General features: G+C 44.0%; 1 protein-coding gene across 4 annotated transcripts in view; it reads left to right on the top strand.

Moving 5' to 3' along the window:
* The window catches only part of Parp4 (poly(ADP-ribose) polymerase family member 4), an 88,843-nt gene that overhangs the window by 41,987 nt on the left and 20,160 nt on the right, over positions 1-26,696 (top strand). For 3 of the 4 annotated variants that reach the window (XM_038310293.1, XM_042054110.1, XM_038310294.1), the window contains 15 exons: positions 2-88; positions 1,518-1,682; positions 2,379-2,425; positions 2,658-2,736; positions 3,619-3,756; positions 7,272-7,467; positions 8,979-9,046; positions 11,777-11,964; positions 16,431-16,530; positions 18,268-18,438; positions 18,680-18,760; positions 20,221-20,301; positions 22,376-22,471; positions 24,078-24,200; positions 25,218-25,280. In XM_038310293.1, coding sequence (XP_038166221.1) covers positions 2-88; positions 1,518-1,682; positions 2,379-2,425; positions 2,658-2,736; positions 3,619-3,756; positions 7,272-7,467; positions 8,979-9,046; positions 11,777-11,964; positions 16,431-16,530; positions 18,268-18,438; positions 18,680-18,760; positions 20,221-20,301; positions 22,376-22,471; positions 24,078-24,200; positions 25,218-25,280 — 1,683 coding nt within the window. The remainder of the gene's footprint in view (position 1; positions 89-1,517; positions 1,683-2,378; positions 2,426-2,657; positions 2,737-3,618; positions 3,757-7,271; positions 7,468-8,978; positions 9,047-11,776; positions 11,965-16,430; positions 16,531-18,267; positions 18,439-18,679; positions 18,761-20,220; positions 20,302-22,375; positions 22,472-24,077; positions 24,201-25,217; positions 25,281-26,696) is intronic. The other variant, XM_042054111.1, reaches the window with a different exon arrangement.

Below are 26,696 nucleotides of genomic sequence, written 5' to 3'. Positions count from 1 at the left end.
GATAAAAGAGAAGGAAGAGGCCCAGCAGAAATACCGAGAGGCTGTCAACCAAGGCCATGGCGCTTACTTGATGGACCAGGACACTCCGGTACAGCTCGTTATTCACCCAGTAGCCAGCGTATTGTGGGAAATAGTTTGAAATAGGAATCCATAATAGAAACCAATATCATGTACAGTACTCTAGGCTTATAAGATCTCTTGTATATGCCACACGTGGTGCCGTACACCATAATCTCAGCACTTGAGAGGTAGAGGCAGGAGAATTGCTGCAAGTTCAAGGCCCACCTTTTCTATATAGTGAACTCTAGGCTGTGCAGAGCTACCTGGCAAGACCTTGTCTCAAACACACTCACAAAAATCCCTTAGGAGAAAAGGGGGCTAAGCCAGGCATAGCCATGGGAGTTGTCTAAATTAACGGGGAAATGAAGTCAGTGCTATAGGAAACGGGAAGAGCTGGTGCTGCCACTGGGCACTGGGTTGCCAGAACCGACGGCACACATTTGAAGTACACAATTTTCATCCCAACTGTAAAATGCAATATAAATGTTTTCCCCAGAACTAAACTCACCTACCAACACGTCCAGTTTTCACCAGGCTATATCCCAGAAGGCATTCCTGTAAGCGCTTTTAGAAATTTAATGTTTGGTTGAGGGAAGAACACACTAAAGGTTAATACAGACCTAAGAGATAAGTTGCTTTAATTTTTTTACATTTATCCATCCATTCTTTCATTCATTCATTGTGTATGTGCGCACACTTACACCACAGCACGTAGGAGACTGAACTCAGGCATCAGCTTGGTGGCTCGTGCCTTTATTCTTTAATAATTCCCTGTCGTTGTTTTAGATCTTTCCTACAGATGAATGTGCTTAATGTCAAGAGCAGAGATTTAGGGCTGGTGAGATGGCCTAGCAGGTAGAAGTGCTCGCCGTGCAAGCTTGACACCCTGAGTTGGGTCCCCAGAACTCACGTAAAGGCAGATGAGAAAATGGATTTCCTTTGTTACTTTGTCCAAATGTGTTCAATTTTTTATCGCAGTGATAGAATGGTAACTGTACTTAAAGATGTTGAGATGAGCTCCCTAGATACCAGGAAAAAAGATCTGTCCAGAACTGGGCACATTGACACAGAGTTACCATGCCTGCCCAGTGAGAAGCCAGCGCTTAGAGGTGAATAAGAAAGAGCTCCTCCCTGATAGCGCATGACCGGTTCTGGCTGACGCACCAAAGAGAACCAGCCCTGAGCAGAAACCCCGCATCCCCGGCGTGGCAAAGGGCAAAGTTTGTGACTACAGTGTGTAGCCCTTGAGCCCTTCCCCAATGGCCGTCCTTCCCTGTTTCCCACAGATGTCGTCCCCATCACTAGTGAACTGCTCCAGCGCTCCCTGACACTAGCCATTGTCTGTCACCATATTCTGGGGAGGAACCTGGCTGAGTGTCATTGACGTCACTCCGGCGCTACGAGGAACAAACTACAGAGTGTGTGGATCTGCTTCTGAGTAGCTCTTTGTATTTTAGGATGTCTTCACTGTCAGCGTTGGAAACCTTCCCCCTCGGGCTAAGGTCCTCATCAAAATCACCTACATCACAGAACTCACCTTCCAAAGCCCTGTGGCTGTCTTCTTCATGCCTGCCACCGTAGCGCCCTGGCAACAGGACAAGGCTTTGAATGAGAACCTTCAGGTGGGTGTGCTTAATGTGCGATCTGATGGAAGCCAGGTATAGCATGCTTTAATCCCAGCACTTGGAAGGCAGAAGTGGACAGATCTCTGTGAGTTCAAAGCCAGCCTGATAGGAAGTGCCAAAGCACCATAGTGAGACTCAGTCTCAAAAAGCCAATATATACACACTATATAGGTGTGTGTATATACATGTAAACACACACACGTATATACATACATACACACAATATATATAGATATACATACATACACACATATATAACATATATAGTGGGGGGCACACAGGAAAGATGGCTCAGTGGTGTAAGAGCACTTACTGTTATTGTAGAAGACGTAGGTTCAAATCCCAGCACCCTCATGACAGCTAAGAACTGTCTGTAACTCCAGTACCAGAGGATTCAGCGCCCATTCACCTAGTACACATGTAGTATGCAAGCAAAACACCTATACACATAAAATTTTTAAAAATCTTCAAAAAAAGAAAAAGAAAAAAATCTTTGTGGTAAAGGTCAGAGGTGTTCCTGACATCAGCTGAATTTCAGAAGTTGATGTCATCTCCTGACCCTATGCTGTGTGTCACTACTTGGAAATGAGACTGTCTCTCTTGACGTTGTAAACTGTGCCTGGCTGAGATCACCTTAGTATTCTAAAAGCTTACTGGAAATTCAATTATTCACATATACTTTTCCTCTAACAGGATACAGTGGAGAAGGTCTGTATAAAGGAAATAGGAACGAAGCAAAGGTTAGTGCCTAAAATATAAATCCTGTGATTAACTCATTCAGTGGGCATTGGCTTTATGATTAAATTCTCATTTACAATTTTTGGAAAGGCTGGGAGGTGAAGTTCAGTGCTAGAGGGCTTGCTCGCCTGCGGGAAGCCCTGGCTTTGATTCCCAGTGCTGCGAAAAGAACCCTGAGACAGCTGAGTGGGCACCTAAGATCTTATACTAATATGGCCTCTTGGTTTTCGGTAGCTTCTCCCTGGCTATGTCCATTGAGATGCCCTACAAGATTGAATTCCTCTCCAGTGACACACACGAGCTGAGACAGAAGGTCAGTGGATCCTCCCTTAGTTTCCATTAATGTTATCATATCAGAAGTATATGTGGTATAAAAGTGAACTCACGTGACACCGGCTCCCACAAGCGGCAGTCATGCCCCGTGCTGCCCCACAGACTGGCGTCCAGCTGTCTCTTTGGATGTTCGAGCTGTTTCTCTGCTGTTGCCTTAGGGCTTTAAATAACCATCTTCACCGTTTTGCCTTGATTCATCTGCTTCATATAAGAATGGGATGTGGCCCAGCATTCATGAACCCTGGCTTTGATCCTCACTATTGGGGGTGAGGGGAAAGTTGCGGTATGACATCCTGTTTTGATAGAAGTATGTAAACAATGTTTACGATTGAGCCAATAAATATTACGATGGCATTTTTATATAATTTTTTTATTTTCTGTGATGATTATCTACCTGTGTCCATGTATGTGTGCCACCTGAGTGCCTGGTGCCCACTCTGGCCAGAAAACAGCATTGGGTCCCCTGGAACTGGCGTTAACAGACAATTGTGAACCTCCACGTGGGTGCTAAAAACCAAACTCCAAAGTGTGATGATTCCAAGGTGTCTCAAGAACGTTGTATTTAGTCGTTCCAGGTTCTGATTATGTGATATGCTTTCTGCTATGTCCGGATAGACATACAGATCTGTGATCTTTAGATACAGAATGAATTGTCTCCGACTTAACTAGATTTGACTGTACCAAGTTTCAGGACCTTAACCAATCTGATGGTGGATTCATAACTTTGTATCACTGCAGTGTTGATTCATAATGGAGTTATGTAAATACTGCAGGTACCTATGGGTGGCAGGCAGGTCAGTACAGACAAGCAGGATACTGTCATTCCTTTCTTTACTTTGTGTGTGTTTGTTTTCTTTTGCAGAGCACAGACTGCAAAGCTGTGATTAGCACTGAGGAAGGCAGCTCCTTAGACAGCAGTGGATTTTCTCTCCACATTGGTTTGTGTGATGCGTATCTCCCAAGAATGTGGGTTGAAAAACATCCAGAAAAAGAAAGTGAGGTATGTTCCTTCTTACTCGGGAGAAAAAACACTGCCAGATGTGATTGCTCATTTAAAAAAGCTGAGGCAGGAGAATCACCACTAGTTCAAAACACACCTTGACTACATAGCAAGAAAATATCAACATACATACATATATGCATACATACATACATGCATGAATGCATGCGTAAATGAAATAATTGAGCACAGTGCCTCATGCCTATTAACCCAGTGCTTGAGAAGTAGAGTCAAGGAGAAATCGGGAGTTTGATGTTATCCTTACATACAAAATTTAAGACCAGCATGTGCTATATGAGACCCTGTCTCAAAAATATAGTAATAATGATGACGATGATGATGATAACAGTAATAGAAGTAGGAGGTGCCATCTGTTGGGGAAAATTATGAATAAATATGCTACTGAAGTTGGAATTGGTTTTTTGAAACAAAGTATTTCTATGTAGTTTAGGCTGGTCTTGAACTCCTTTGTCTCTCAGACAAGCCTTGAACTTGTGATCCTCCTGATTAAGTCCCCCAAGTGCTATAAGTACAGGCATGGGCCATCCCATCCAGTGTTAGTGGGGTGAGGGGAGCTCTTGGTCCTTGTCTCCTTAAAGGAAAGAAGACAGTCTAGAGGCATAGACAGTTTAACCAGTTTAGCAAAGCTAAGCAAAAAAAAAAAAAAAAATTGAAGAGACTGAAGTAGGCTGCCCCAGAGGCAAGCAGCCCAGTGCCCTTTTCCATGGATTTCCAACAAGTTTCATGAACATTTACAACATGGGTGATTTATTCATGGGCTAAGGTATAACCCTTTCCCTACCAAGTCATGGTGGGTCAGACCTTCCTCTTAGGGCATTTATTCCTAAGATCTTCTAGAAAAGCCCGCAGGGTGAGTAGTACAGAACCACAGTAAGGGTGGCGGGTCTTTTGAGGATGCAGACTCTACCTTAGCGCACGTGAAATGCCTGGCGCCTTTGCTTCTGATGGAGCAGGAGCCGCCTAACTATAGTTTCACGGCTGTTTCACCGCATGAGGCATTTTATACATCAGGAGGCACAGATACCAAGAGACAGCTGACAGTCTCAGTTACCTGGAACCCATACAAGTTGTCCTCTGACCTCCTCATGATAACATGTCATGTGTGTGGGGGCAGACGTGCACATGTGTGTACACACAGAGATATATATATATAAATATAAAACAATTGATACTAGAAAAATAAATAAAGGCCAGAGAGATGACTCAGCCGTCAAAGGTGTTTGCCTTCAAGCTTGATAGTCTGAGTTTAGATCCTTGGAACTCACATGGTAGAAAAAGAAAAATGACTCCCATAAATTTTCTCAACCTCCAGGTGCATACAGGGTCATGTGTGTGCCCACCCACCCAAATACATACAAACACATACACACATGAATAAATTAATCAACAAATTCAATAAAAATGTTTTTAAAAAATAAGTAAAGTTAGCTGGGCAGTGACGGTGCACACCTTTAATCCCAACACTTGGGAGGCAGAGGCAGGTGGATCTCTGAGTTTGAGGCCAACCTAGTTTACAGAGCAAGTTCTAGGACAAGCAGAGATGCACAAATAAATCTTGTCTTTTAAAACCAAATATATATACTTTTATGTAAATATAAAACCACTTATGGCCATAATACAATTGTGTACATTTGTAACAAAGAATTATTATTTTGATTAAAATTCAGACAAACTTGGGGCTGAGAAGTAAGTCTGAAGACTGAGTTTGATTTCACAGACCCACTTGGTAGAAGAAGAGAATATGGCATCACAACAGGTCCCCACAAATTGTCCTCTCACTTCCACATCCATGTGCCCATACATACATGCACACTAAATAAACAAATAAAGTAATTTAGAAATAAGGAAAATTATAATGAAAATAACATAAAGGGCTAGAGAGATGACTCAGTGGTTCAGAGCTCTGGCTGCTTGTAAGAGGAGGCAGATTTGATTCACAGCACCCACATGGTAGCTCACAACCACCTGAAACTCTGGCTCAAGGGATCCAACATGTTTTTTTTTTTTGCTTACAGGGACACCCGTATCCACGTGGTACATAGATAATCATGCAGACCAACACCCATGCACATAAAAAAATAAAATTAAAATAGAGCTTAAAACTGAAGCTTAAAGATAGTAGGACTAGTTTACATACTGATTAATAAGAGGTCTATGTGCATATTTTAGTAATTACTATGACATCTGCATTCCTTTTATAATAGTGTGTGGGTGAGAGAAATGTAGTCATTCATTATTTGTACAAGGTCAAATCCAGTGGGGTTTGTTTTATTTTGTTTTAGATAGTCTATATTTAGACTATATTTAGATATATATTTAGACTATATTTAGATATCTAAATATATCTATATATAAATATAGATATAAATTTATAGATATTTATAAATATAAATAGATATAAATTTGTAAACTTAGATATAAATATATATCTAAATATATCTATATTTAGATATATATTTAGACTATATTTAGATAGTCTATATTTGAGATATTGTTTAGCCCAGGCTGGCCTGAAAGTCATTAAACTTTAAATTCCCCTGCCTCTACTGCCCATGGGTAGGAATTATAGGGAACTACCACATCTGTTTTATGCAGTGCTAGAGATCAGACTTTGTGTAACTCAGCCAACTCTCTACCATTGAGCTGCACCCCCAGACCCCAGTGTGGATGCTTGGCTTCTCGGGTGCTTTTGTCTCCATCTCTAACATTCTGGTTCTTATTTGAATGCCTGGGATACTATTCCCTCTCCCTTAACACTTGTAGATCATTTTATTATTGAAAAAAATAATAGCTGGGAGTGGTGATATATACCTATAATCTTAGCACTTTGGATGAATAGGCAAGAGAATCTTAAAGGTTCAACGCCACCCTTGACTATATAGCAATTTTAGGCTAGCTAACTTTTGTTACATGATGGAGACCCTGCCTCAAAAAAATAAAAGAGGGAGCTGGAGAGATGGCTCAGCGGTTAAGAGCATTGCCTGCTCTTCCCACGGTCCTGAGTTCAATTCCCAGCAACTACATGGTGGCTCACAACCATCTGTAATGAGGTCTGGTGCCATCTTCTGACCTGCAAGCATACACACAGACTGAATATTGTATACATAATAAATAAATAAATTTGAAAAAAAGAAAAGAATAAAAGAGAGATGGTATCTGTTTTATTTTGGTAGCATTAGTTTACTAAAAGGTTTTCTTCTTTTCAATGCATGTATGTGTGCACTCACGTGCATGTATGTGTGCACTCGTGTGCATGCATGTGTGCGTGTTGTGTGTGTGTGTGTGTGTTGTAAACATGTGCCACAGAAAGCCTATAGAGGGCAGAAGAAAGCTTTGAGCATGTTCTCTATTTCCTGGTGGCTTCTGGGTTGAAGTCAGGTCACCAGGCTTGAACAAAAGGCATTTTTACCTGCAGAGGACCCATCTCACAGCTCCTAGAAGCATTTCAGATTGTAGGTATTCCCCATTTAAGACCCAGTGTCTTTTTCTCCTAGGCTTGCATGCTTGTCTTTCAACCGGATCTGGTGGCCACCCTTCCCAACCTCCGTGCAAAGAATGAACTGATTATTTGTCTTGACTGTTCCAATTCCATGGAGGGTGTGACATTCATGCAAGCCAAGCAAGTTGCCCTGTACGCTCTGTCTCTGGTGGGTGAGGAGCAAAAAGTGAACATTATGCATTTTGGCACAGGTTGGTGCACTGCCCCCAGCCCTTCGTGTATCTCTTCTCTAACATGAACATGGGCAGACTGTTGGGGCCTGGCTGGCCTCGTCTGTGCAGTGGGAGACAGCTTAGCATGAAGCCGAAGCCCAGAACGCTGAAGTCAGTGCCTCTTGGTGAAGATTTTGTCTCCCTCTCCTGATCATAAGCTCAGTAGTTACTTGTTTTTTCCTCATCTGCATGATGGGCAAAACGTCTTGTAAAGGTGGAGCTAACATAGGCCAATGATTTTAAGCTTTGCTATATAGTGAGTACCACACAAATGTGGCCAATGTCATCAACTAAGCAAAACACAGGAACCTCGGTTTATTTAATAGGAAGGCTCAAAGAGTCAGGACCAACACTTACAGCCAGCACACTTATAGATACTGTGTTAGAAATGGGCTCGGGCAGCACCAGGCCAGCACTGTTACTAGGTCAGAGTCACCTTCCAGGAGGGAGAGCAGGGACAACTCAACAATATGGCAGGGCAGAGCTAGGAGTGGTGGCTCAAATCCACGGGTCAGTTTAATGGCTTAACCACCAAACAGGAATTATTTAAGATGGCTTGAACCACAGTTATTTGGCCGTGAATCCTAGTTGGATATGGTTAAAGTGCCTTTGAGCTGGGCGTGGTGGCTTATTCCTGTAACCCTCAGCACTAGAGACTGAGGCAGTAGGACTGACAAGAGTTCAAAGCTAGCCTGGCCCACATTGCAAATTCCAGGCTAGCCTCAGCTACGGAGCAAGACCCAGTCTCAAATGGATGGGTGGGTGGGTGGGTGGGTGGGTGGGTGGATAGATGGATAGATGGATGGATGGATGGATAGATAGATAGATAGATAGATAGATAGATGGATAGATAGATAGATAGATAGATGGATGGATGGATGGATGGATAGATGGATGGATGATAGATAGATAGATAGATAGATAGATTGATAAATAGATGATAGATTGATAGATAGATAGATAGATAGATAGATGATAGATAGATAGATAGATAGATAGATGACAGACAGACAGACAGACAGACAGACAGACAGATAGATGAGGCATCTCAGAGATGAAAGAAGGAGCATGGAGTAGGGATCAGAGCACAGTCCTGTCCTATTGAGTCCCATCTTGCCATCCACCTAGCTTTCTTTCAGTGAAGCTAGGGTTGTTCTGCCAGGAACGTGGATCATACAGGGATGACGAGTACTTTGCTGGAGACTCTGCCCTGCCAGGGCTGAGCTGCCCATGCCACTGAAGTGTCCCGCATTTGAGGACTCTGCACAGAGCTTGACTCAGAACATTTTAGATAGCACAGCTTATAAAATATGCTTCAAATGTGAGTGTATGTTCAAGTGTTTGTACACAGTTCTCTGAAAAGGAAACACGCATGTAAACCTCCAATGTTCTTTATGGTAGAAGCAGTGGTATAAGGTAGCGCAGATGTTTATTAGTGGTCGGTCTGGTGAGTGTTTAATGGTAACGTATCACACCTTCTTATTTCACAGGTTACAAGGAGCTGTTTTCATATCCGAAGTACATTACAAACAATAAAGTGGCCACAGAGTTCATCATGGTAAGAACTGTCTTCCCCTCCTGAGTCTTTGTCTGGGAAGCTTGAGTGATGCTGTCCAGGACTTAATCCTGGGATGTTTGCCCATTGGTGCATGTGAGTTAGCTTTCTCTCCAAATGCATGCGATAAACCAATTTATAAGGAGGGAGGTTTCTTTAGTTCACACTTGTAGATGTTTCAGTCTGCGCTTGCTTGGCCTCTGGCTTTGGTCCTTTAGCAGCACAGCTTATTACAGCAGAGGGAGGACGTTCAGTCACCTGAGGGCCCAGGAGCAAAGAAAGGCCATGCACCCCAATCTGAATCCTAGTACACTAGGTCCCACCAACTCCTAATAGCACCACAGGCAGAAAACAAAACCTTTGTGGGCTGGGAGATGCCAGTTATCCATCCCACAGCAGTGGTCTCTGGTGATGGTGATGGTGACCGTGACGGTGAGGACGGCATGACCTTTCTTTAATGGGAATTTAGCAAGAGTGAAAAGAGAAAAGTCAAACTTGTAATCCCAGCCCTCGACAGCCAGAGGCAGGAAGATCAGGAGTTCAGAACTAGGAGGTAGCTACCTAGTAAGCTTGAGGCCAGCTTGAGCTGTGCCTGTCTCCAAAACACCTAAGAAGGGGACTGGTGAGATGCAGGGTGGGTAAAGACGGTGGATGAGGTCCACCCTGGACCCACATGTTAGAAAGATTGGCCTACACAAGTTTCTGTATGACCCCTACATGTGCACCGTGGCGCCCATGAGCCCCACACCCCACACACTATTAAATCAGAAAATATCAGAGCCTGGAGAGATGGCTCAGTGGTTAAGAGCACTGACTGCTCTTCCAGAGGATCCGGGTTTGATTCCCAGACCCCGTGTGGCAGCTCACAGTCATCTGTAACTCCCGTTCCAGGGATATTGTCTGCCCTCTTCCAGCTTCAGAAATGCATGTGGTACATAGATATACGTGCAGGCAGAACATCCAATTAAAATAATAAAATATAAAATAATAATGAAAAAAATTAAACAACCAGGGAGAGAAACTGCCTACATTCCTACCGCCCATAAGCATTTTGGAAGTTTTTCTTCTGCCCACTGTTTTAAAATGAGCAAAGTCAAGGGTGCGCCGACAGCGTGTTCCTTCGCATAGATGCTCAGTCCTTTGAAAACTAGCTTTCGGATGTTCAGTGGTAATACTGTCGTCACTGTAGGGGCATGGAACGAACTAAAGGGATATAGGTATCTTTGTTCCATGCGTGTATAATTTCTGTATGACAGTGTGTCCCCAGGTTCTGACCTGCTCGCTTCAGTGAATGAGGAATTAATGATGGCATACAGATGGCCATGATGGGAGGCTGGAAGTAATAAACTGATCTTATAAAGGATTCACCAGGAAACTTGCTTAGGAAATACTAAGTTATACCAAAGTAGAAGTCAGCTAAAGGAGCACAGCCTCAGATATGACTGGGAGACAAGTGATGTCGTAACCAGGCTTCCTGGGAACTACAGAAAGATGAGAAGTAGAGCTGACCTCTAATGCAAGGGCTGAGGGTTTCCAAGGCTATGTTTCTCATAAGCTTTGTTCACCAAGACTGCCGGGCAGGCAGGAGGACCCGGGTTAACAGCCACCCAAGAAGAGCAACACTGCTCTGATTCAGATTAACTGGGACAATATTTTTACTGTGTAAATCTCCCATTAGTCAAAAATGGCCAAGCTTGTAGTTTCTGTCTCTGTAAAACATGTTTAATTGCTCAAAGTGTAACTTGGATCTGGGACCCGTAAGAGATTTACAGGTGACAGCATATATGGAATGCTATAGCTCAAAATCTATCCAAAGCCAGGCGGTGGAGGAGCACGCCTTTAATCCCAGCACTCGGTGAGGCAGAGGCAGGCGGACTTCTGTGAGTTTGAGGCCAGCCTGGTCTACAAAGTGAGTTCCAGAACAGGCTCCAAAGCTACAGAGAAACCCTGTCTTGAAGAACAAAAAACAAAAACAAAAGAAGTCTATCCAAGCTGTAAAGGATTTCTGTTCAGGACTAGTTCCTCTTTGAACATTTGCCAGAACCTGTTGGACCCTAGTGTCCAATCACCGAGGAGGAAGAGTCGCCCCAAGAGACCATCTCTCATATCACAGCTGATATAAAAGCATGAGGATTTTATTAATTCTGTCATGACAGGGTCTTCCAGCAGTTGGGAGGCTAGAAGACCCTGAATGTCTGGTACAGGCTATTTTTAAAGGGAAAAACCACAGAAGGAAGGGGTGTCTGCAGGTTGTTCTTTAAGTATTATGATTGGCTTATTCAAAAAGGCTATTACCAATAATTGGCTGGAGAGTGGTTGCCAGATCAGATGAGGTAAAGGGAAACTTCTGAGGGTCACTTTGCCCCTTCCCAGGGACTAAGTCAAAACATTGGTAACTGAGTCAACACCTAAGGGTTATCTTGCTCCTATTCAGGGAGATGGAAAGTTCCCAACATCTCAGTACGTGCATGCATAGCTGTTATGTCCTTGGTTCCCAGGGGAGGGGGGAGGTACTGAGAGTTGTCAGAAATGGCTTCAGAATTGTCTTAAAGTTCTACAAACCAGACATGCGCTTCTCCCTCCTTCAGCATCCCCTGGTGTTTGGAGTGAATCTTCACTGTGGGGCTGGAAGAAGCCTTAATCTGTCATAGCATCCAGAGTGTAGTGGTTGCCATGTTCGCCCCACAGTTAGTGATGAATGTGCCTTCAGCTGTGACGCTTTCTCCCCTGCAGTCTGCGGCATCTGCCATGGGGAACACAGACTTCTGGAAAGTTCTTCGCTATTTAAGTCTACTGCACCCTTCTGAAGGGTTACGGAACATTCTCCTCATATCTGATGGGCACCTCCAGAGTGAAAGCCTGACATTGCAGCTTGTGAAAAGAAACATCCATCACACCAGGCTGTTCACCTGTGCTGTCGGGTAAGTCTCAGGGGTCTGGTCACCACGGTGACAGAGGCAGCTAGCAGACAAGTCATTAGTTGGCCTGTCTTGGGGTTTTGCAAGCTTGGAAGTTGGTATGAGTATATGAAATCTATATGTTACAGAGGAGTCGAGCTCTTAGCTTGGGACCATGCTGCCAGGGTCTCACAACTGCAGGGACCTTGGGCAGGCTGTCTCATTTGTAAAATGAAGGCGAAAATGAAATGCCTACCTCATGGGACTATTATTTTGCATAAGAGTTAATGGGACTTGCTTGTCCTTAGCGGCCTGGCCCAGCTCCCTGGGGCTGGTTGGGCATGCTTGGTAATGCCTGCACTTGGGGCCACCCCTGCCTTCTCCCTCTCTGCGCTATAGGTCTCCTGCATTTGCAGTGAAGCCCTGGACTCAGTCTTTCCACAGATGGCTGGAATCACTCTTGCCGATTGTAGTTAGCATCTGTGTAAGGAAGGGGGGCTCCTGCTGTTTGTGCAGGGCCCCCAGCCATTGCCTTCCCCTGAAGCTCCTGGGTTCTTCCTGTACAGCTCCCACCCCAGGACACCAGGTGTCCCTGTTCTGAGGCAGAGGACTAGTGAAGTGATACGTAGACCCCTGTGTTGTCCTCATGAGTGAACTCTGACCACAAAAAGCCCCCATTTTCTGGGGTCCGGGACATCCACGTACCTTCCCAGCATTCCATTTCTGTCCTTTCATAGCCTCTGAAGGTGCTCTACGGTTATCAGTGACTAAAAGCAGCTCTTGCTGCCCCCACAACTCTCCATGCCCCTGCTCACTATATGTTCGCTTTGTATCAATTGTTTGGTTTTATGACAAGGTCTCACTCAATAGCCCAGGCCAGCCAGGAAATTACTATGAAGACCATGGTGACTGGAACTTGTGACCCTGTCCCCTCAGACTGTCGAATGCTGAGATTACAGGCATGTGCCACCATGCCGTCTAGGTTGATGTGTTTTGTTTTGTGGCAGGGCCTCATGTAGCCCAGGCTAGCCATGAACTCTCAAAATAACAGAGGCAGACCTTGAACTCTGATCCTCCTACTGTTGGACTAGATGTCCAAACATCAGGGAGGAGTTGCTTCAGACACCACTCACATGGCCACAATTGATGCAAAAGCAAGAGGATTTTTATTGTCATGACAGGGCCCTTCAAGTTAGGGATATGAAGGACATCTGATAGCTGTTACAGTCCATCTTTTAAAGCAAAAAGCCACAGACACAAGGGGGGGACCTGTAGGTTATTTTCCAACTTATTGGATTGGCTTATTCAAAGGGTTACTAGCAGTGATTTGCTCTATTCCAGGGCAGGAGAATAGCTACGTGATCGGGTGAGATGCGGGGGGAGCATCTCTGGTCCATCCTAACCTTGTTCTGGTGACTAAATCAATACATCAGGAACTGAGTCAACATCTGTGGGTTGTATTTGCCTCAATTCCCAGAATGGAGTTATGTTTGAAGATTATTCACAAGGACACAGGAGGATGAGCAGTCCAGCATGTGTGTGTGGGCGACTGTCCAGTTTTCAAATGTTAAGAGGCTTCAGAAAATGTCTTTAGAGCTGAGAGGCCTCAGAAATGCATTTAGAGTCTTTTACTACCTATTTTGCCTCCCAAGTGTGGCATCACCGATGTGTTCTGGCACACCTGGTGTGTTCAGTACTGGGCGTTGAACCCAGTGCCGTATGCGTGCCAGGGAAACGCTCTACAATGATCGACAGCCCAGCCCTTCAGGTGGCTGTCTGCATCAAGTGTCGTTCCGATGGCTTTTGAGGGTTTTTATGTTTGTTTACAGTTTGTTTTGTTTAAGAAAGGTTTCTGCATGGCTCAGGTTAGCCTCAAGAATGTAACCAAGGATACCCTTAGGCTCCTGATCCTCCTGCCTTCCTCTCCCAAGTATGACATCATGCCCAGTACCCTTTGGGGTTGTTGTCATTGTTAGTTTTTAAGTATGGAAGTATTAGATTTTATTTATTTATTGCTTACCATCTTTGCTGTAGAGGTCTCTGCTAACATACCATGACCTGCATAGTGTCATCCATGTGAGGCAAGAAGAAAGTGTGGTTCAACACGACTTAGTAGCCAAAATCGGTTCAGACTTCTGAGTCTGACACGAGGTAGTTTATTTTAGGCATATTTAAGTACAGTACAACTTGGAAAAAAGGTTCATGGTGTAACACAATCCCGTGTGCACAATAAAACTTAAGACATAATTACATCGAAAATCTTTTCAAAGTACTGTCACCTCTTCCGTGTTATGGTAAAGGCTTGGGGAAGGATCGGGTGTGGTCTCGGTCATACAGGTAGTGCAGAAGTCACCTAGGCTATTATCCACCTCTGGTCCTATTTATAGAGAGTCCAGAGGGGGCAAGTGTGGCCTCAGTCATGTGAATAGTGCAGTTCTCCAGGCTGCTAACCATCTCCAGTACCAGCCTTCCAGATGGAAAGCAGATTATCCATCTGTGCCTTTGAAGAGACAGCCCTGCACTTTAACATTCCTAGTACCCAGGGCTTCTCTGCACAAGGACTTTGTGCCCTCTCCATTTTGCCAATGCTGTATTGATTCGAGGGCCTCCCATGGAGCTACACCCTAGCCCCATTTTATCTGTTTAACTCAGCAACGGGAAAGTGACTTCTTCATGAGTCTTTCTCAACTTTGGTAGCATGTATTTTCACAATTGTGTCTAAAATGTCTTGAAAATTGCTGGGTGTAGATTTGTAATCCCAGCATTTGGCAGGCTGAAGCCAGAAGATTGAAAGTTCAAGGCCAGTGCAGGCTACTTAGTAAGATCTGTCCAAAACAAAACAAAACGAAACAAACAAATAAAAACAACTAAATAGCACTGAGCCTGGCATGATGGTACATACTTGTAAGAGGTGGAAGGACTAACCCAAGTTCAAGTAGGTGTGGTGGCAAACATCATTTTTGTTTGGTTGTTTTTTGTTTGTTTGGTTGGTTGGTTGTTGTTGTTGTTGTTTTTTAAGACAGGGTCTTTCTTTAGCTTTGGAACTATAGTCCATCTGCTTTTATCTCCCGAGTGCTGGGATTAAAGGTGTGCACCACCACCGCCTAAAGGCAAACATCTTTAATTCCAACACTCAGGTGCCAGGGTCCAACCTCTGCTTGGGTTCAGATCCTGAGGGAGGAAAGGGGCATCGTGCAAGGAAAACTTTTGACTACCAAGTGGATTGCATTCAAGTGGCCCCGAATAACTTGAGCCATCTTTATTTATACTTAGAGTTTTCTTACCAGGGTTATGTGAACAGCTTTATTATTGGCTCCTGTTTTTGACCTTTAAGAAATATATATTTTAAGGAATACATGGTAATCATAATGAACGCCCTTTATGCTTCCCCAAATATACCTTCCCACCCCCTACGTGACCTTATTCTAGACATAGAGCTAGCATTTTTGCAGGCCTAACTAAATATCTAGCCAGATACATCCTGCTCTGGGAGAACTTACGTCAGCTGGCAGCTACTTGTGGTTACAAAGTTAAAAAATAATAGATATGGGCACCATGCTTTAAGAACAACAATATTCAAACCCAGATAATTCTGTCATGTCTGCAAGACATGTTTTTATGCAGTTCCCTTTTCTCCAAGAGGGTCCCATGCCTCGGTCTCTCTGTAAAGGCAGACTTTGGTAAGGTGCTCTTTCCCATCCACTGGACCACACTTCTCCACCAATACAAGCTCCTCTGTGTGGTAAAGATGGACCTTTCCATACCATATTTTACATTGTATGTTCCCCATTGGTGCATACCAGATCCTGTCGTTGGTTTCATATGTGTGGTGTCTAGGGCATTTGCTCTCAACAGTTAGCACTGTGAGTATTCCTGAGGCTCTTTCCCTATTCTGTGTGTGCATGCCCTCCCCTTTCCAGAACCGTGAGACATGGTCTGTGCTCCAAGTGTTGTTTCCTCATATGTACCTAACAGTCTCTATTGAGTGAGGAAAGCTCCCAAGATTGGGAGTTGTAGTTCGTAATTCCAGATAAGAGATTTGAGAGGGGTTAGACCCCTGTTGAATCTCGGGGAAATATTCCAGAAAGAACAGAATTTCCAGGGGAAATCACAGCTGTGGCTTGTGTGACTGACAAAGCAGACCTAAACATTGCCCAAAGAATCACCAGTGTAACAAGAGAGAAAAGAGCCTGCAGGCTGCACAAATTTTGCAAATCCCCATGCTGTCCCATGGACTCCCACTGTGAGAGTCTGTTTCCACAGGTGTTTTGCCACGAGGAAACCCGTTGCACAGGTAGTCACATGCTGAGACTAGGCTGAAAGGCTCCCAACACTGGGAGGCAGAGGCAGGCAGATCTCTGAGTTCAAGGCCTAGCTGGTCCACAGAATGAGTTCCAGGACAGCCAGGACTATTGCACAAGAGAAACTCTGTCTCAAAAAACAAAAACAAATAACAACAACAAAAAATAAAATGTGTGAAATGTGATCAGTTCTACAGCAAATCGTCACATCTTAAGGACCTTGTCTCAGTGTGGTGCTGGAGTATTTGAATATTTTAACTCAAAATCCAAGCAGAGTTGGAAAAAACAGGTATGTGGGGGTATCTTTTAACGTTTTATCTGTACTCCTGTTTTTACATGTACAAATTCTATCTTCTTGCAAGTCTGATAGTAACTTTCATCTCTTTGTGAACAGACAAGACTTACAAGGAGGCCAAAGCTTTTAAAAACATTTTCTTAAATAATAGGAAGGGCCAAGCCAGACATGGTGTCCTGCTTTAATTACAGCACCCCCTCCCCTCTGCCCCACAGAGCTGGTGTTACAGAGGTGACCACGCCCAGGGGTTAGTTTTTCACTGTGATAAAATACATACAAGATTTAGAAGTCCATTTCATTGTTGTGAATTCATTCGCAGTGTTTTGTAACCAGCATTACCAGCCGTTTCCAGAACTTCACCACCGTCCTTGATGAAAGTCTGTAACAGGAAGCTAAATAATAACTCTGCATCCCCTCCTGCCTCTAGCTCCTGAAAATATCTATTCTGCTTCCGGTCTTTATGAACTTGTCTTACCAGATGCTTGTAGATTCAGAGGCATAGCACACTTGTTCTTTTGTGTCTGGCTTATCTAACTTAGTATAATGTCCACGAGAATCATCTGTATTGTGGTTTTAAACAGGATTTCTTTTCATTTTAAGGTCAAATATTTTATTATTTTTTATTGGGTTTTGAAAAAGGGGTCTCATGTAACCCAGCTTGAGCCATGGCTGGGCTTGAACTCCTGACCCTGCTGCTAGTGTTGAGATTTCAGGTGTGTGACACAATGCCAATTTTAGGGATGAGTAATAGCCTGTAAAATATGCATATAAAATAATACATCATAGATACATAATAGATAAATACATTAGTAGATAGGTAGATGATAGATAGATAGATAGATACATACATACATACATACATACATAGGTAGATAGGTAGATGATAGAGAGAGAGCAACTAGGTAGGTAGGTAGATAGATAGATACATACATACATATACATAGTAGACAGATAGGTAGATATACACACACACTCATTTCATTTGTTAACTTTTCAACGGACATGGCTATTTCCACCTTATGCTGCTGTGAATGGCCCTAATGTAACTCTGGTGCACAGTATCTGAGCCCTTCCAGTTGTTCAATTCTTTTTTTAATTAATTAATTTATTTAGTATGTATACAATGTTCTGTCTGCATGTAGGCCTGCCCACCAGAAGAGGGCACCAGATCTCATAGATGGTTATGAGCCACCATGTGGTTGCTGGGAATTGAACTCAGGACCTCTGAAAGAGCAGCCAGTGCTCTTAACCTCTGAGTCATCTCTCCAGCCCCCCAGTTGTTGTAAAATTACTAACTCGTGTCGTAACTGTTAGGATTTGCCATTCTTTTCTCTGCGGCAGCTACACATTTTACATTCTCACCGGCAATGCTCCAGAGTTGCCGGGCGTGTGTGACAAGTGCCTCCACTGGTTGAGCCATTGCCACAAACTGAAATAGAAAAACTTAAAGTATATGTTTAAACTGCTGGCACCTTTAGTCCCAGGGGCAAGTGGATCACTGTGAGTTCGAGGTCAGCCAGGGCTATATAGGAAGACCCTGTCTCAATCCTTTTTCCATTTTGGAAAAGTACCCCATCACAGGAAGTAAATAAGAACCAAACAAGCTGTAAAATCCCCAAAGACAGAATTAAGTTTTCAAGTGTTAAGTAGCGTGTACCAACTGAGATATACCACCAGCCCGTTTTGTCAGATGTTAGCATTAAAGGAGGAGCATTTTCTCTTTTATTATAGATAGAAGCCCAAATGACCAGGATGCGTTCCCCGAGCTGCCACTCCGTCTCTGTCAAGTGGCAGCAGCTCAGCAGAGATGCCCCTGAGCCTCTGCAGGCTCCAGCCCAGGTGCCTTCCTTGTTTCATAACGACAGGCTCCTTGTCTACGGATTCATTCCCCACTGTACCCAGGTAGGAAGATGCACAATTCCTTACACCGTGGGAAAGACAATGAATGTCGATGCTGCTCTTCTCCCACCTCCACCCCTTGGCCTCTCGTTGGCATTGTGGTCCCTTCCATCCCGGGTACCTGGCCGGGGAAGCTCTTGACTTCTCTTGAGAGGGGAGGATGTCAGCAGAAGGGCTGCAGTTACTCTGTTCCACATGCCGGGAGTAGAAAGTCAACAAAACACTCGTGTTTCTCCTCTTTCAGGCAACTCTGTGTGCTTTCATCCAAGAGAAGGAATTTCATACGATGGTGTCGACTACCGAGCTTCAGAAGACAACTGGGACTGTGAGTCACATCTTAAGTACTGGGCTCTGGGTAGAACTCAGCGGGAGAACACCAGCCAAGCAGGTGGAAGGCTCTCTTCCGCTTCCCGATACACACTTAAGCTGACAGTCACGATTTTCAGCTCTCACATATAAGCTCCATGTACTTCCTTTGTTGTTCTGTGCTGATGTGTCAGCGTACATGAAGGGTGGTCAGGGGTTCTCTGTGCAGTCGGGATGGGGACGCATCCCTTTGATGGGTCTTCATCTGGGATTCTTGAATCTGGGTATATCTCTACAGGGTTCCATGTGGGTGTGAGTAACTGCAAGTAAACATGAGATTTTTGCCAGATGGAATTGTGTTTACACACTTACAGCCCCAGCACTTGGGAGGTAAAGACATTAGGACTGGGAATTTGAGGTCTTCCTTGGATACAAAACAAGTTTGAGGTCAGCCTCGGCTACATGAGACCCTTTCTCAGAACAAAACGTGATTATCTGTTTTTTGTTTGAGATACTGCCTAGCTCAAGGTGGCCTTGACGATGAAGCACTTCTCCTGCCTCAGCCTCTTGAGCACTAGTATTCCGTTCGTGCACCACCACACTCTGACACTGTCTAGCAAAGGTTGTCACAGACCCCGTGGGTAAGGACACACCCCACAGAACTCCCAGTTCAGATGCCAGTCGCAAGTCTTTGTCTCACGTTTCCTGCTTGTCCAGCTTGCCCAGCTTGCCAAAATTGGATAGGAGTTGGAGGTTCCCTCAGTCCTTTCTCAGAACTAACAGTTCATTTACTGTTGCTGATTATTACAGTGAAGGCCCAGATCTTTTTTGTTTTTTTATCTTTTTTTAACAGTGTTTTAAATTTTTTATTCTTTTGAGAATTTCATACATGGGTACTGCATTTAGATCTCTCTTTCCCTCTCCAATCTCCCCACTCTCAAGTTCATGACCTTTTCTTCTATGATTACCTCTCTCTCTCTCTCTTTCTCTCTCTCTCTCTCTCTCTCTCTCTCTCTCTCTCTCTCACACACACACACACACAAATACAAATAAATAAGGTCTATTGCGTTTAGTGTTTCTCTATGTACACATGCTTAGAGCTAGCCACTTGAAGCTGAATAATCTGTCAGGGGGCTCATCCTTAAAGAAGACTGATTGTCCCTTTCTTAGAACCTATTGATTACCCATAGGTGATTCATCTAGGTGGAAGGTGGATGGAAAGGAGACCCTCCAGAAGTCTGCTGACCAGCAGATACTCAGTCTTAAATAGAGTCAAAAGGAAGAACTGGTGTCTAAAGACTGCTCTGACCTCCATATATACTCTTATCTTCAGTTCGCCGTACACATGCAGAAATACACACACACACATACACACACACACATACACACACACATACGCGCACACACACACACACGCACATGTCTCACACACCTGTAAAGCCATTTTAATTGTTTTCTCCCCTCGATGCTTATACACAGATGATTCATAAACTGGCAGCTCGAGCACTGATCAGAGATTATGAGGACGGTATTCTCCATGACAATGAAACCAACCACGAGGTTTGTTCTCCCAGTAAACGCCACGAAGCATTGTTCTATGTCATTCTTAAATTGATTTGCTCGTAGTAATACAAAGTGGGGATGGCTGAATAAAGAAGAATGTGATTTCAGGGCAGACATCAACATCTATGATGTCATTCCTGGGGTGCGGGTGACTGCTGAATTCAGTAATGAAAGAGTTAATGCCAGTAGCTTTCTGAGACTCTGTGATTTTCTCCCCATGAGGAATAGTCTGGAGGGGTACTCAGAGGATGTCTGTGAAGTGCCTGGGCTAGCCCTCCTCTCTCCTCTGCTGAGCTGTAACTCAGCAACTCAGGGACACTAGGCAGAGTCACACTCACCTTGCTCCCTCCTTGATGGGCAGAGGAGTGTCCTGGCAGAGAGGCCCCTTAGACAGCCACTGTAACAGTCAAGCTGTACTGTCAAGTGAGGTTTGAGCATTGGTGTTCAATGGCGTTCCTAAAAAGATGCCCATACCATGTAGGGACCACTGACCATCACAGGGCTACAGAAAAAGGACTTGTTTCTCCTGGCCGCCCCAAGCAGGGGTTGAAGTGGGGCTTAGATGCACAAAAGCCACAAACACCTGCTGCTGAGACACAGTTACCATTTTCCACCAATCAGGAGTCAAAGATTAGGGGCTTTCCTTATGTGTTCCATCATTGTCAATCAACACAGAATGTAAGCCTTTCAGTCCAACAAACCAGATTCATTTGTTCTTTCGGCTGTTGGGTACAGCCATAATGTTTCTAGAGAACTAAAGATGCATAACAGCTATGTCAAGGAGGAGGTGGGTCAGCTGTTGGAAGGCCCCTTGCTCTCCTAGTGCCAGGGAACCTGAACTTTGTTTCACCTACAAGTAAAGTGGAGTCTGAAGTCAAATTGGCAGTACTTAAGTCAAGGTGCTTTTGACTGCTCCCTTCAGTGACCGCTTGGATTAGCACTCTCTATGTTCTCTTTGACTTAAGGCCCATTTATCTCTGAGTGCATCTGACTAGCTTTGCCTTGAATAACCCCAATCAAGTAATGATACCTGTACAATTCTTCAGCTATATAGTGGGAGCTTTGAGAGAACGAGGAGAACGCAGCGTGTGAGAGAGCTCAGAAAGCTGGGGAGGGAGGGTTGTGTAACTAAGTTTCTTCAATGACTCGGCTGAGTCAACTGTCTCAAGTCACCTCCCTAAGATACTTAGACAGGACCCCCTGACTCAGCATCTAATTTGAAGTACTAATTATAAAGTTATTTATGTAGGACAGGAGATATAGCTCAGTTGGTAGAGAACCTACCCAGCTTTCACAATTAATTATCCAGCACTGCACAAACCCAGTCTGATGGTACACACCTACAATTCCAACCCTAAACCCAATCTGATGGTACAGACCTATAAGTTCAGCCCTAAACCCAGTCTGATGGTGCACACCTATAAGTCCAACCCTAAACCCATAAGTCCAGCCCTAAACCCAGTCTGATGGTGCACACCTATTAAGTCCAACCCTAAACCCAGTCTGATGGTACAGACGTATAATTCCAGCCCTAAACCCAGTCTGATGGTACAGACGTATAATTCCAGCCCTAAACCCAGTCTGATGGTACAGACGTATAATTCCAGCCCTAAATCCAGTCTGATGGTACAGACCTATAAATCCAGTCCTAAACCCAGTCTGATGGTGCACACCTATAATTCCAGCCCTTGGGAAATAGAGGCAGAAAGTTCAGAAGTTCAAAGTCAGCAGCAGCAACATAGTTGAGTTCCAGGCCAGCCTAAGATACATGAGACACTGGCTCAAAAGAAATGGATGAGCCAGGAATGTTGGCGCGTGCCTTTAATTCCAGCACTCAAGAGGTAGAGGCAGCTGGATCTCTGTGAGTTCAAGGCCAGCCTTGTCTACAGAGTTCTGGGAGTACATAGTAAAACTGTCTCAAGAAAAAAAAAATTTAAAGAAAGAAGAAAATGAAGTGAATATTAACTGAATATTAACTGATTTATTTGTCACAGAAAAACACTCAGATTATTTTATGCTTTTTCAATCTCAGCCTACATAAGCAAACTAACACAGTTTCATTCTCTCCCAGATGAAGAAAAAAACCATGAAATCTCTGATTATTGAACTCAGTAAAGAAAATTCTCTAATTACACAATTTACAAGCTTTGTGGCAGTTGAGAAAAGGGTATGTATTATTATTAAGATTAAACTTTTATTTAGTTTCTACTGGGCTGGAGATATGACTCAGCTAGAACCCAAATCCAGTTTCCAGCACCCACAGACCTACAGATGGCTTGCAATAGCGACTCTAACTCCAAAGAATCTGGTATCCTCTTCTCTCTTCTGGCTTCTGTAGGCACCACACACAATTAAAAAATTTTTTTTTGTTTCTTTCTGTTGTTTTTTTTTTTTTTTTTTGAGGTAGTGTTTTAATGTGTAGATCAGGCTAGTCTAGAACTCACCAAGCTGGCTGCAAACTCAGAGATCCACTTATACCTATCTCTGCTTCCTGGGTGCTAGGAGTAAAGTATGTACCACCACATCCAGATGAAAATACTTTAAAAAGAAATCATTAGCTGGACAGTGGTGGCACATGTCTTTAATCCCAGCACTTGGGAGGCAGAGGCAGGCGTTTCTCAGTGAGTTTGAGGCCAGCCTGGTCTACAGAGTGAGTTCCAGGACAGCCAGGACTGTTTCACAGAGAAACCCTGTCTCAGAAAGGCAGGGGTGGGGTGGAGGGGACACGAAGGAGGAGGAAAAGGAAGATCATTGCCAGAAGTGGTGGTGCAGGCATTTAACTCCAGCACTGAGAGGTAGAGGCAGGTGGATGTCTGTGAGTTCCAGAACACCTAGGGCTACATAGTGAGACCCTGTCTCAAAATAAAACAAAAATAAGTAAATAAATAAAAAGAAATGTAAAATATAGTAAGCTTTTCTCTGGGTGTGGAGGCATACCTGCAATCCTAGCACTTAGGAAGCAGAGGCAGGAGACTGAGTTCAGCCTAGGCTACATGGGGATATTCTGTGTCAAAAACAGCAACAGCCTGCATGGTAGTGGTGGTGGCGCATATCTTTAATCCCAGAACTCAGGAGGCAGAGGCAGGTGGATCTCTGTGAGTTTGAGGCCAGCTGGTCTACAAAGCAAGTTCCAGGACATCCAGCACTGTTATACAGAGAAACTCTGTCTCAAAAAACATAAACAAGAGTGGGCGGTGGTGGCTCATGACTTTAATCCCAGCTCTTGGGAGGCAGGAGCAGGTGGATCTCCGTGAGTTTGAGACCAGCCTGGTTTTCAAAGGGAGTTCCAGGATAGCCAGTTACATGGAGAAACCCTGTCTTGATAAAACAAAGCCAAAAAAGAAAGTTTTGATTATTTACTAGCACTCTCTATATAAATGTACATTGTTTTGTTTTTCAAGACAGGGTTTCCCAGTAGCTATGGAGCCAGTTCTAGAACTCACTCCGTAGACCAGGCTGTCCTTGAACTCACAGAGATCCCCATCTGCCTCCCGAGTGCTGGGATTAAAGGCATGTGCCACCACCTCCTGGCTTTATTTCTTGATTTATTTTTCCGATTGGCCTTTAGGCAAGTTTATGGGGCGTTTTCTTAATTGATTATTGATATGGAAAGGCCTTCATAGCGAGGGGCATATATAATCCAAGTAAATGCCCAGATATTCTAAACCTAACATCCATAAGGCTTTAGAATGTGTTAATTATTTAACTCGATATCAAAATTATTTAATTTTGATAATATTTTAAAAATTTAATTCAATTGTGATTCTACATAGGACGCTAATGAGATTCCTTTTGATAATGCCCCAAATATTTTGGAACTTGTTGCCAAAGAAGATGTAGACTTTCTCCCATACGTGAGTTGGCAGGAAAAGTACCCAGAGGCCTTCATAACACTGGTAAGTACAAACACCAAATTCAGCCATTCATTGTTTAATGATGGGGGTGTGTTCTGAGAAGTATATCGGAAGAGATTTCATGACTGTGTGAACATCCTAGAGTGAACTCACCCAGGCCCAGTCATCCAGGACAGTTACTGAATATGTGGCCTTCATGAAATCAAGAAACACAGTAAACAGAAGACATATGGGGAAAACTGTCAATTCAAACTAACCTTGTTTGAATTAAATAGAAGGCATACATTCTTCTTGGGGGGGGCGGGGAGTGAGGACAGCGTCTCTACATAACCCTGCTGTCCTGGATGGAACTTGCTATGTAGACCAGGCTGTCCTGGAACTCACAGAAATTGGCCTGCCTCTGCCTCCCAAATGCTGGGATAAAGGTGTGTGACATTACACCAGGCCACAGAAGGAATACACTCTTAAAAGACAGTTTATCAGAGAATCTTGGAGCTGAGTGCAGTACACACAGAGTCCAGGGTCATCCTTAGCTATGTGGAAAGTTCTAGACCAGCTTGGGGTATGTTAGATTCTGTCTCAAAGGAACTAAGAAGATAACCATTTAAACTTTTTTAGACTTATTTTTTGTGTGTATGGCTTTCTTGCATGTATATGTTTAGGGCACTGTGTCCACATCTGTGTGACAGTCAAGTGTGAGATGACCCTTCGTGTACAGGAAAGACTCCCTAAGGTGGAGTGAGCAGGAGAAGCAAGAACATTGTGAGGATAGTTTCTATGGTTTCCATTATTTCTTTAAGAAGAACAGAACATAAATGTATTTGCTTAGCTCGTTTGCTTGCTCTTGCTTTTATTTACTGTCTATATTCCCTTTCTGGAGATGCTGGGAATTGAACACAGCACCTTGCATATGCTAAGCAAGGACTGTACTGCCCCTTAACACTGACGTGCATTCATCTCCCGGGAGGTCAGCTAGGTGGCATGGGGTGGGGGAAGGGGATGTTAGAGGACACCGGCTTTGCTATAACATACCCGTTTATTGTTACTTTTGTAACATAGGCAGAGTCTGACTGTTTGGGACTAGAGCAGAATGACGTCACCAATGGCGGCAGACCACTACAGGTATACCATTAAACAGAGCTGTGCATGGTAAATTTCCAGGGTGAAAAAGATTTGTTTTTCCAGTTTGTCATTTGTAGTTATTTATTTTTACATTTCTCTTTGTGTGTGTGTGTGTGTGTGTGTGTGTGTGTGTGTGTGTGTGTGTGTGTGTTTACACGTACTCCTGTGTGCATGTGCCAGGGCCTGCATGTGGAGGTCAGAGAACAACTTGGAGGAGCCACCCCATGGCTCCCGGGGATTGAAGTCAGGTTGACAGGTTTATCAGTGAACATGCTATGCCCATATCAAGGAGTCCCCCAAAGATCACCAAGTCCAAATCTGTCTGCAAAAGCCAAGAGCCTTTATTCATTCAAGCTGGGGCTTGGACCCAGGCAGAGTAGGGTAGAGGTTATGGGGTGGAAATAGGTGTGTGCTGGGTTCAAGGACATTTTATCTAACTGGACTGTCAGGTTACTTCCCCTTAGATGCTGGCCCATTCCTGGGTGATGTCAGTTTTCAGCTTTTCCTGGAATCGGGTGCTGCCTGCCAATAAATAGAAACTCAGGCCTATTCTCTTGGCTGGTCTCTATTAATCTGCCATGGTAGCTGTGCGGTCTGGATCCCATATGTGTGACCAGGCTGCCCTGGGCCCCATACATACATTTATTCAATGAATCTTGATCATATCCACCTCAACTCTCACACACTAGAGAGACATTGCTGGGTCCCGTGGCGGGTGAGGAATGTGAGCAGGAGACAAAATACACCATGCAGAGAGAGCTTGACTGTGGAGGATTTTTTGGGAAGAGGGTATTGGGAGGGTGGGGAGAAGGGGAAGGGGGTAGGGAGGGAGAGAGATACACACACACACACAGAGACAGAGAGAGAGAGACAGAGAAGAGAGGGAGGCCTAAAGGAGAAGAGAGATTGGGAGTGGGTGGAGCTTCTCTTAAAGGGGCCTTTGCACCTGCGTGCAGTGCCATTTGCAGAGGGGTGCCAGGTTCCCAAGGGGCAGGACCAGGCTATGCCTGGACACTAATACTCCCTCCAGTTTCTTGCTTTTGTTTGGGTTCTTTTTCTTTACTGTGCCTAGAAATGCCTTTCCTATTATTAGGTTATACTTTACATTTCCCCCCTTCATTTCTTTTTTTTTCTCTTTTTATACATTTTTTTATTGAGATTTGTTGAGCTATACACTTTTCTCTGTTCCCCTCCCTGCCTCTCACCTCCCCTCTTCAATCTTCCCCCAAGGTCCCCATGCTCCCAATTTACTCAGGAGATCTTGACTTTTTATACTTCCCATGTAGATTAGATCTATGTAAGTCTCTCTTAGTGTCCGTATTGTTGTCTAAGTTCTCTGGGATTGTGGTTTGTAGGCTGGCTTTCTTTGCTTTATGTTTAAAAACTACCTATGAGTGAGTACATGTGATAATTGAC

Source organism: Arvicola amphibius, chromosome 13 (assembly GCF_903992535.2).
Source record: "Arvicola amphibius chromosome 13, mArvAmp1.2, whole genome shotgun sequence".
Lineage (NCBI taxonomy): Eukaryota > Metazoa > Chordata > Mammalia > Rodentia > Cricetidae > Arvicola > Arvicola amphibius.
The sequence above is the reverse complement of the archived record's forward strand: the minus strand, read 5'-3'. Positions and strand labels throughout refer to the sequence as shown.